Below are 11,750 nucleotides of genomic sequence, written 5' to 3'. Positions count from 1 at the left end.
TGGGACCAGCAGGCAAGCCTCTGCGGTCCCTTCCCAGAGCACAAACAAAAAACACCTACCGTCCTACCACAAAAGTCCTATTCTCTTTTTTTTTTTTTTTTACAACACCTAATAAACTAGGCCCTCAACAGACTGTAGGATTTTGCACCCTCTCCACCTGCTAGGAGACAGAAGAATACTGCCAGACTGTAGGTGGCACCAGCCTATATGTAGGCGGAGTTTTTTGTTTATAAACTTCTGTCTCCATCTGCTAGAGGGGGGGCAAAACCCAGGAGTCTGGACTGATCCTGGTACGTACAGGGAATAGGTTTTTTGAGTAGTGGTTTCACTACTGCTTGTTTAAGAACATTAGGGACTGTGCCATGCTCTAGGGAACAGTTAAGGATATTTGAGAGGGGTTTGGCAATCACCTCGGGGATAGCTAGCAGGAGTTTAGTGGGGATAGTTTCGGAAGGATGAGATGATGGTTTTAATTTTTTAAGGATGTTTTGTACTTCAAGAGAGGATGAAGAGTCAAAAGACGAGAGGGAGACTGGAGAGTTGATGGTGGGTAGATAGATATTGACATTATTATGTGAGAATTGTGCAGTGATGGAGGAGACCTTGTTTTTGAAAAATTGAGCTAATTCATTGCAGCGGTTTTTAGAGGGATTGGCTGGTAGTTGCGTGGGGGCAGGAGCAGTGAGGTCCGCCACCATGGTGAAAAGGGCCTTAGGGTTGTATTGCATACCATGTATCTTTTTAGCATAGTAACTACGTTTAGCCTGGAGGATGGAGTTTCTATATTCATGCATTCGCTGGTAGTATAAAGTTTTGGTTGCAGGGGATTGATATTTGCGCCATGACCTCTCAGCTGTTCTGAGTTGGATTTTCAGATTCCTAAGATCAGGCGTATACCAGGGTTTTCTGTTTCTACGGTTTGGGTTAATAGTTTTCGTTATCAGAGGGCAATGTTTGTCAGCAATGTTGAGGGTAAGATTGAGCCAGGTAGAGAAGGCATTGTCTGGGGATGAGGCGTCAATTTGGTTGTCTATGTCAGCGCATGCTTGTGAGATGGTAGTTTTAAATGTGCTACTTGCTAACCTAATGGAGTGCCCCCTAGTACTTCTGTTATCCGAAAGAGTAAATAACTGAATTACATTTACCCGTACTAGACCTCTCATGATTTTAAAGAAATCTATCATATCTCCCCCCCCCCCCCCCCCAAATCAGTCGTCTCTTCCCCAAGCTGAACAGCCCTAACCTCTTCAGCCTTTCCTCACAGGGGAGCCATTCCATCCCCTTTATCATTTTGGTTGAACTTCTCTATGCCTTCTCCAGAGCAACCATATATTATTTAGAGATACAGAGACAAGAATTGTATACAGTACTCGAGGTGACGATACAGAGGCATTATGACATTTTCTGATTTATTCAACATTCTTTTACTGATAATTCCTAACATTCTGTTAGATTTTTTTTTTACTACCACAGCACACTGAGCCGACGATTTCAATGTATTATCAACTATGACGCCTAGATCTTTTTCCTGGGTGGTAGCTCCTAATATGGAACCCTCACATTGTGTAACTACAGCATGGGTTGCCAATGGCGCCGATAGCCTGTCACAAGGAAAGGGCAAAGGGCCATCGGCACCATTTTCACAGTGATTTCGTTCAGTTCGTCTGACTCATCACCCCTGAAAACCATCTCCGGAACTGGTAACTTCCCAACATCCTCATTAGTAAACACGGAAGCAAAGAATTCATTTAATCTTTCTGCAATGGCCCTATCTTCCCAAAGAGCCCCTTTAACCCCTCAGTCATCTAATGGTCCAACCAACTCCCTCACCGGTTTCTTGCTTCAGATATATTTTAAAAAGTTTTTATTATGAGTTTTTTGCCTTTAAGGCCAACTTCATTTCAAATTTCATTTCAAATACCATGTTTTATGTAATATTGTTACTTCTTTGAATATCTTGTTTTGTTTTTTATTTTACCCTCTCTGGTTTCGTACTGGTAAACTCCTACTTCTTCTCTGCTTCCTATAAATTATTCATAGGTTCTCCCTATCATTGCGATATAATTTGTACCCTATATAGCACTGTCCCATTGGTTATCCTCCTTCCACCAGGTCTCTGTGATGCCAATTATGTCAATCTCATCATTTGCTGCTATACACTAACTCTCCCATCTTACTACTTAGACTTCTGGCATTGGCATACAGACATTTCAAAGTGTGTTTTTTGTTTGTATTAACAATCTGCTTTTCAGTTGTTAGGGATAATTTGGAAATCATTAGCTTTGGTGATTTTTTACATATAAGCACATGGACTATGTTTGCTTTTAATGGAACCTCTCTGTTGGGATGCCCTAACTCTCCTGTTTCATTAGTATCCTTCAAGGATACATTTCTCCGAACCATGCACTGCTGAGTGACTGTCTGCTTTCCCCCTTGTTCTAGTTTAAAAGCTGCTCTATCTCCTTTTTGAAAGTTAGTGCCAGCAGCCATTCAGGAGTTTTGAATCTTTTTTATTTATTTTTTTTTTATAGAAATAAGGTAATACTTGCTTGATCTGATAGAACAACAACACAGGAGAAGAAGGCGAAGGAAAAATCTCACAGGTAGAAAGAAATTGAGAGAAGGAAAGGATCCACAAGTTCAGCTGCCTGCATCTGCTGGAGACAGAGAAATACTGAAGGGATGCAAGGTAGGCTCTGTCCTGATATAGGATACCCTTTCAGTTTTGGACTGTCTCCATCTGCTGGACAGGAGGCTCAACCCACTGTCTGGACTGATCCGGGTATGTACAGGGAATATGGTTAACAGATTTTGCCTAGTTACAACAAATATATCTTGTGAGTTGATGCCTTGCTCTTCAATCAATGTACTGCAGAGAAAACTGGGTGAACCCAGGCCACTTTATGATTGGCTGAGAGCCACTGCCTTTTTCTTTTATGAAAGTAGTAGCTGAAAAGTGACTAGTAAGGCCATCAGATTATAAGTAATATTTTCTGAAACCAGACAAAATGACATACACTGAAATGAATGACATAACTTTCTTGCATCGTGTTATTCATAGTGTCCCTTGAATTGGAACATCTTCATATTATGTAATAAAGAACATATATGGGATATGAAACCCATATCACCCACTTTTAGACAAGCCTTTCTCTCTGGTTTCAAACATTGTAGCAAAGAGTTTGGTACCTTATTATTTTCTTATAGGAGCCAATGTACAAAAGTGTGTAATGCTATTACAAGCAGTTAAAGTACAATAAAACCACAAACATGCACAACTGCCAAACCCAGATTTAGCTATAAACTACATAGGCAACTGCCCATAGCGCCACAAATCCAGGCCAAAGAGGAGTCTGCTTCTACTTGTTTTATGGCTATGTGCCAGTAGAGCTTCCTGGGGCTGACTATGGCATTCTTCCTCTGGGAACCAAAATCTTAAATCCAGCCCTGGGAAACACACAGTTTAGGAAGGTATAAAGTTTTTGCATATTGTTGCATATACTTTAGCATCTCTAGAATGCATACTTCATTTGCATCTCATCAATATCAGCCATTAGTATGGGCAATAAACATAGTGTTTACGGTGTTTACAGTCAATGTCAGCACCCTTTAAGTAAAAGCACCCCATAGTTTGATCATGTGAAAGACAAAACGAAAGGATTCTTTTGTTTCTTCTTCAGGAACACCTTTCCCCACCAAACCTCAAGCATTTTATCCTCCCACTATGTAACTGATCCAACTTGACCTTGCCTCCCTCTGCTCTTTAAGCCATTTCTGCACCTCTTTTCTAGATTACGGCATGCTGTTTCAATCACTATCACAGTAACTGCAGTAGCAATGGAACCACTAAAACTACCAAAAGATGACATATACCATTTATCACTATAGTCATACTAGTGGCAGCCATACAAGTGGATAGTGTACATTATTCATTGATCTAGTGGATACAGAGGACTTGAGTCCTGGTGTGTAATATAGCATTGAAAGCCATTTGCCTGACCTCACTGTTTTAGACAGATTGTTTCCTTCTTGTCCATTAAAATGAGCTCTGGGGAGTTTGCACATTCCCAAGTCAAACATTCCTGTGAAGCAGAGGGCTGGAAACAGTGACCAATGCAGACACACAGGGGCTCTAAGATTGCAGATTTCTTTACAGAAAACTGAAAAACAGAAATGCTTGCAGGTGAAGAGACAATTTATTGTATCAACCTAAAGATTATCCAAAAATAATGCACATAAGTTTTTGAAATCTTTAACCATAATGAAAAGAAAATGAAAAATCTAGCCTGCAAATAATCCTGTCTTCTCCAGGACCAATGCAGTTCTCACAACTCCGCATGACCAAAAAAAGTCAAATAATAACTGCTGTTCCACAAATTTAGACAAAGTATGTTACGTAGCAAGGATACCTATGTAAGTAGTAGTTTTTAGCTTACTCATTTTAAGTACATTTTAAGCTTTTGGGCTCCTTTGCAATGGAGACCGGAATTATAAAGATCATGTTATCAGATAATATGCTGAAAAAAACAGGCAGACTAGTAGCATGATTCATTAAGAGTCATTTTTCAACATCAGTTGGCAATTTATAACTAAAGAGTACTTACCACTCAGTGTTTTGGATCTTATTGGAGGCAGTCCCTTTTTCTGCCTCTCCTTCTCCCTCTCCCTTGCTCTTCTCTCACTAGAGTAGGACCGGGATGACTTTCTTTTCCTCTCCCTAGATCGGGACCGGGACCGCTTTCTGTGTTTACGTTTTCTGGAGCCAGACCGTGATCTGGATCTTCTTTTCCTAGGAGATCTACAAAGGAAACTAATTTTGTTACATACAGGAAAAACATAAAAGGGAATTTTTCTTGATAATTAGAGAATTATTTTGCAGGTCCTACAGAACAGATGCACAAATTCTCACTGTTTATGAAAAATCTCTTGCCCATGACCTGGAGAATAAAATTCAGTTGCCAAGTCTATGGAGATAGCAATATTGAAAGCATAGGCACCAGCTCTGTGGATACTGTGGGTGCTTAAGCATTGCTAGTATTATTTCCTGCACTCCTGTGGATCAGAAATTGAGAGCTCCATGCTGCAGGAATATGGGGCAAGCAGTAAGGAAGTTCTTCTGTTTTCTAGTTACTGCTCCTGCCTCCCCCTGCAGCCCACTGGATGTGGATGGTCTCACCAATGGGTTTTGGGGAAGGCAGGCACTGCACTTCAGTGTCCAGGCTACTGTTCCCACCTTCCAGTGACTATGGAATGTCTAACCAACGGAGGACCAGAGAGCAGCAGCAGTCTAGGACAGGACAGATAGGTTGTCTGAGGTACAGTGGAGATGAGAGAAGGTCCAGAAAGGAAAAGAGAGCAAGAACAGCTATAAACAGGGTGAGAAGAGGGGCTGACAGAACTGTGGGACTTGGATGTAAAAGGGGATTCTGGCTGGGAGAGGAAATTAAAGAAAGGGAGGAGGAGGTGAGGAGCTATGAGGGGAAGAGGAACTAGGAGAAGAGTTGTGGAAAGAAAATTATTCCTTACCTGCTAATTTTCGTTCCTGTAATATCATGGATCATTCCAGACGGAGGGTTATGTTCCATGTCCAGCAGATGGAGTCAGAACACAAAATTCCCAGGGGAGGACCCATATAACCACGCCTCCCCTGTAACAGCTCTCAGTAACTAGACTAACAAAGCCCAAAAGAGAGAGACTAAAAACAGAGGAATCAAGTAATCAAAGAAGGAATTGAAATAACTGCTGTCCAAATAAACAGCAACTAAATTCTGAACAGTGAACTTGCGAACAGTAGTGCGTGAACAAAAAAGACGCGCAGTATTCGAAATACAGAGTAAAAGATTGTTAAGACAGGTAGGCAGGGATGTCCCCACAAGCAAACCCCCAAACCAAGGGAGGGTGTCTGGAATGATCCATGGTATTACAGGAACGAAAATTAGCAGGTAAGGAATAATTTTCTTTTCCCTGTACATACCAGGATCATTCCAGACGGTGGGATGTACCAAAGCTTTCCCATCACGGGTGTGCCGCAGACAGCCCTGTTCGTATTACCTTGTCTCCAAGCTGACCGCCCGATGGAGCACCAACGTCCAGGCGATAATGTCTCGAAAAAGTATGGATCCACTTCCAGGTGGCCGCCCTACAAATCTCCTGAGTGGAGACGGAGGAGCTCTCCGCCCAAGATGTTGCCTGGGCTCGAAGAGAATGAGCCTTGACAACCAGCCGAGGGGACTTACCTACGCCAAGGTATGCCGCTATGATGCACCCTTCAACGACCGCGCTATAGATTGTTTGGAGGCCATGCTGCCCTTCCGGGGTCCGGACCAGAAGATAAACAGATGATCGGAGAGCCGAAAATCATTAGTCACCTCCAGATAGCGTATCAGAGACCGCCGTACATCCAGTCTACGCAGGTCTCCAGACTCAGAAGAGGCAAAAGATGGTAATTCCACCGATTGGTTGAGGTGGAATGCCAAAACCACTTTAGGGTAAAAAAAGGAACCATCCTCAGCGAAACCCCTTCAGGCGTGAAACGAAGGTATGGTTCACGACAGGATAGGGCCTGCAGCTCGGAAATACATCTTGCTGAACTGATTGCCACGAGAAAAATGGCCTTGAGAGTGACGTCCTTGATGGTAGCCAAGCTTAGAGGTTCGAACGGCGAACCACAGAGGACTCTGAGCACCAGATTCAGATTCCACGACGAACAAGGTGGGCGAATCGGAGGCTTCAAGTGTTTCACTCCTTTAAGGAAACGGGAGACGTCCGGATGAGAGGACAGAAACTCCTTATTTCCACTGCGAAGAAAAGCCCCTAGGCCGCCACCCGAACCCGAAGAGAATTGTAAGCAAGACCCAAATCCAAACCTGCCTGCAAGAAGGAAAGGACTTGTGGCTCTGAGGCCTGCATGGGAAGAATGTCATTCGCTCCACACCAATCCTCAAAGACCTTCCAGACTCGAACATAGGTAACAGAGGTGGACATCTTACGTGCTTTCAGTAGCGTTGAAATAACCGGCTCCGGATAACCGCACCTCCCAAAAGCCAGGCCACAAGACAGAAGCGATCTGCCTCCTTGAAAAATATTGGTCCCTGGCGTAGAAGACGTGGCAGCTGACCGAGACGAAGGGGACCCTCCACCGTCTAATTGCGCAGATCCGCGAACCACGGTCGTCGGGGCCACTCTGGCGCCACAAGGATCACCGGCCCTTGGTGTGCCTCTATCCTGCGGATGACCTTGCCCAAGAGGGGCCACGGTGGGAAAACATATAGGAGACAGTGGCGCGGCCAGGGCAGGACCAGCGCGTCCACGCCCTCGGCGCCGCGCTCCCGCCTGCGACTGAGAAAGCGGGCGACCTTTGCATTTCCGGCGGTTGCCATTAGGTCTACGTGCGGTGTTCCCCATCGCCGTACTATTATCCGCATCGCCTGCTGTGAGAGCTCCCACTCTCCGGGATCCAAGTTTTGTCGGCTGAGAAAGTCCGCCTGTACGTTGTCCACTCCCGCTATATGCGAGGCCGCTAGTCGTTGGAGGTGAAGCTCTGCCCACACCATCAATTTGTCGGTTTCCAGAGAGACCAACTGACTTCTCGTGCCTCCCTGGCGATTGATGTACGCCACTGTAGTCGCATTGTCCGATAGCACCCTGACTGCTTGATGGCGTACTATGGGGAAGAAACCCTGTAACACCAGACGGACCGGCCTGGTCTCCAAGCGGTTGATGGGCCACTTCGACTGTTCCTCCGTCCATCGACCCTGGATTGAGCTGTCCTGACAGACCGCTCCCCAGCCTGTGAGGCTGGCGCCCGTGGTGATAATCACCCAATCCGGGTCCGCCATCGACACCCCCTGAGCTAGGTGCCGCGGTTCCAGTCACCAATGGAGACTGATGAAGGTTCCTCTCGGAATCGGAAGGATTGCCTGGAAATCTCTCGACACCGGCTGCCACCGGGAGAGTAGGGATCTCTGCAGAGGCCTCAGATGCGCGAATGCCCAAGGAACTAGTTCGATGATCGAGGCCATGGTCCCCAGTACCTGCAGGTAGTCCCAGGCAGTGGGCGTCTCGAGTGCCATAAATCCTTGAATCTGCTGACGCAGAGAATGAGCTCTGTCCGGATGCAGAAAAACCCTGGCATTCTTGGTGTCGAAGAACTGGGACGGGACCAGGCTGCTTTTGGTGAAGTTGACAATCCATCCCAGAGATTGGAGAAGTTGTACCACTCTGTCGACTGCGAGGATACACTGCGCTCGTGACTTTGCACGGATGAGCCAATCATCTAGGTAAGGATGCACAAGGATGCCTTCCTTGCGCAAGGTTGCCGCCACTACCACCATGATCTTCGTGAAAACCCGTGGAGCTGTGGCCAGGCCAAAGGGAAGAGCGCGAAATTGGAAGTGTTGACCCGAAATTTTGAAGCATAGGTAATGCTGATGAGCTTGACAAATTGGTATGTGGAGATACGCCTCCGTGAGATCCAACGAAGGCAAGAATTCTCCCGGATGAACTGCCGCTAACACTGAATGGAGTGTCTCCATGCGGAAACGAGGGACTCTGAGGGACTGGTTGACCTGCTTGAGGTCCAGGATAGGTCGAAAAGTACCTTCCTTCTTCTGAACCACAAAGTAGATAGAATAATGCCCCCGGCCCAGTTCGGCAGCTGGCACCGGCACTATGGCCCCCAACTGAAGGAGACGATCGAGGGTCTGCCGCACGGCTCCCTGTTTAATTAAGGACCCACAAGGGGAAAACAGGAACCGGTCCTGAGGAGCGCAAACAAAATCCAAAGCGTAACCGCGTCTTAGAATATCCAGAACCCATTGATCCGACGTGATTTGGACCCGCTCTTCGTAGAAGAGAGCAAGGCGACCCCCCAGTTGAGGGACTACCTCGCGGGTCCGTCTGGCATCATTCAGTAGATTTAGTGGATGTACCAGCACCCTGCACTTCCTTACCCTGGCGGCGCCCACGAAAGGACCGGTTCCAGGAGTACGAACGAGAAGAGGGAGCCCGAGGTGGCTGTTGCCTCTGAGGACGCGCTCTCCGCTGGTTATGACAACGGTTTCTGGAGTAATTATATGATCTTGACGAACGGGGTCGATCTTCGGGCAACTTGTGCACCGCGTTCTCATTAAGGGACTTGATGATCTGATCCAAGTCTTCGAAGAGGCATCAGCCGACTAATTGCGATGCCAAAGGAGCCGACGCGCTGAGACCGCCGCCACCATGGTTCGGGCTAGGACCCTTAAAAGATCATATAAAGCATCCGCTCCATAGGCAACCACGGCTTCCAGACTGTCCGCCTGGTGAGCCTCAGTGTCTGGTAAGGACTGGGAGGTGAGAAGCTGCTGCACCCACCGAAGACCCGCTCGCTGTGCGAGGGAACTGCAGATAGCTGCCCGCATCCCTAAGGCCGAGACCTCAAACATACGCTTGAGGTAAACCTCCAGCTTCCGATCCTGCATATCCTTCAACGCCGTCCCTCCAGTGATAGGAATAGTGGTATGTTTTGTGACCGCTGATACCGCAGAATCTACGGCGGGAACTTTGAGAATTTCCAAAAAATCGGCCGGCAGAGGATACAATTTTTCTTCCATGGCTCTACCGACCCTAAGGTTGGCCTCCGGGGAATCCCATTCCCGAGTGATCAACTGCAAGATCTTGTGATGAGTGGGAAAAGACTTGGCTAGAAGCCGCAGTCCTGCTAGGAGGGGGGTCCCCCTTCTTGAGAGCCGGGTCAGGCCCCACCGGTTCCGGAGGGGAATCAATATCCATTTCCTGGAGGATGTAGGGAATGAGGTCATCTAACTCCGCCACTTTGAAGATGCGGAGGACCCTAGGGTCGTCGCCCTCCACCTGGGCCGCCAAAGTGGGGTCGTCCACGTCAGGGTCCTGGGATTGTCCTTCCCACGACAAAGTCTGTATTATCGATGGTGTCCTGGTAGGGCCAAGAGATGACCCCGTTCCCCCGCCTACTAAAGGGGGGCGAGCCTGAGGGAGGGTCCCACCCAGGAGGGGGGCAGGACATGGAGGGTCCCAAGGTCCCGAAGGTCGTGCCTCTGCTCTGAAGAAAAGCCCTGTGCATCAGGACTATGAATTCAGGGGAAAAGGCCTGGCATCCTGAGGGGTCACCCCCCGGGGGATCCCCCCTCTGCCTATCAGGATTAGACTCGGAGTAAGGGTCCAAAACGGGTCTAGAAGTGGAGAACGGATTATCCGTGTCCTCCTCAGAAAGCACGGCATCAGAATCTTGCAACAAAATGGCCACCGTTCCCGCGTTGAGAGGGAACGGAGCCTGGCGCTTCCTTCCCACGCGGTCTGCAGCTCGAATGTCCTTGCTAGTAGCTGGCGTACATTCCCCCTCGGGGAAACAGCCTGAGCACAGACCCTCTTCAGAAAATAATCCGGCCCTGTCGAAGTCCTCACAAGGCGCCGCGGACTGCATCGCCGCAGGGAGAGAGGGGAGGGAGGCTCTACAGGTGGCTCGCACCTAAAATGAGCGCCGACCCAGCAACGGACGCTTGCCGCGGTCCCCCACCGACCTAAAGAAGAACTGACGGGGAATTAACCTCCCGACAGCAGGCGGCCCCGGGGAATGGTGCTTCGCGGGGCCGCAGGTCGGGACGTCGGTCGCTCCCCAAAAGAGAGGGGGGAAAACCTGGGTCAAGAGGGAGAGGCCGGCACTACCGACTTTCACCTCAGAGAGCCGAACGGAGTCCAAAAAATTGCAGTCTTCTGCTGAAAAAGAAGATGAAACAAAAATACACTTACCCCAACTGAGCCCTCAGTGAGGAAAATGAGAAAAGAAAGAAAGAAAACAGGCAACAGCCTGTCAGCAAGTCCCCAGGCTAGAGAGTGATGAGCCAGCACCAGCGGAGAGCTCTCCCCCTGCTGTAAGAGGAGCCTTAGCAAAGTGACCTAAGCTGTAATTTTAAAACTTCCTTTTTTTTTTTTTTAAAACTTGATCCCCCTGAGGAGGTAGCCCTAAGCTAACAAGCTGGGGACCACAAGTCCCCTGCTCACATCTGCTGGAGTCAAAACGTTACTGAGAGCTGTTACAGGGGAGGCGTGGTTATATGGGTCCTCCCCTGGGAATTTCCATCTGCTGGACATGTTCCATGTCCATCTGCTGGACATGGAACATAACCCACCGTCTGGAATGATCCTGGTATGTACAGGGAACACAGGTTGTGAGGCTAAGGGGCTGGGATAATAGCAGAGAAGGCTAAGAGAGGGGACATGGGCTGTGAGAAGAGAAAGCGCAGTTGCTTACCCTCAAATGTGGGTGACATCATCAGATGGAGCCCAGCATGGAAAACCTCTGTCAAAATTTCTAGAAGCTTTGTCCTGCACACTGAGCATTCCCAGCATGCCATCAGTCTCGTAACAAATAAAAATACGAGAGAAAAAATAAAACAAAACGCAGGAGAACCCAACTCCGTGGGGAGGCAGGCGGGATTCCTGAGGACTAACCTCCTACTGTCCTAGGAGAACATCTGTTACAGGTAAGCAACTGTGCTTTCTCCTAGGACAAGCAGGATGTAGTCCTCACATGTGGATGAATACCAAGCTCCAGGCTGTCTCTGTGAATAGGAGAGACCAACAGATGCCGAACAAGGTGCCAACGGGCACAACACAGCTGGGCTCTGTTGGTTGGTAGGAGACTGCCTGGCATTAACCAAGGGCACTAGGCTGGAAGAGTTGGGTTCAGGTGTGGAAAAGATTGTGCAGGACGAACTAACCAAATGCACTGT

General features: G+C 47.9%; 1 protein-coding gene across 4 annotated transcripts in view; it reads right to left on the bottom strand.

Moving 5' to 3' along the window:
- Window positions 1-11,750, bottom strand: part of SCAF8 (SR-related CTD associated factor 8) — a 686,214-nt gene that overhangs the window by 428,431 nt on the left and 246,033 nt on the right. For all 4 annotated transcript variants that reach the window (XM_029596704.1, XM_029596703.1, XM_029596702.1 and 1 more), the window contains exon 12: window positions 4,605-4,798. In XM_029596704.1, coding sequence (XP_029452564.1) covers window positions 4,605-4,798 — 194 coding nt within the window. The remainder of the gene's footprint in view (window positions 1-4,604; window positions 4,799-11,750) is intronic.

Source organism: Rhinatrema bivittatum, chromosome 3 (genome assembly GCF_901001135.1).
Source record: "Rhinatrema bivittatum chromosome 3, aRhiBiv1.1, whole genome shotgun sequence".
NCBI lineage: Eukaryota > Metazoa > Chordata > Amphibia > Gymnophiona > Rhinatrematidae > Rhinatrema > Rhinatrema bivittatum.
The sequence above is the reverse complement of the archived record's forward strand: the minus strand, read 5'-3'. Positions and strand labels throughout refer to the sequence as shown.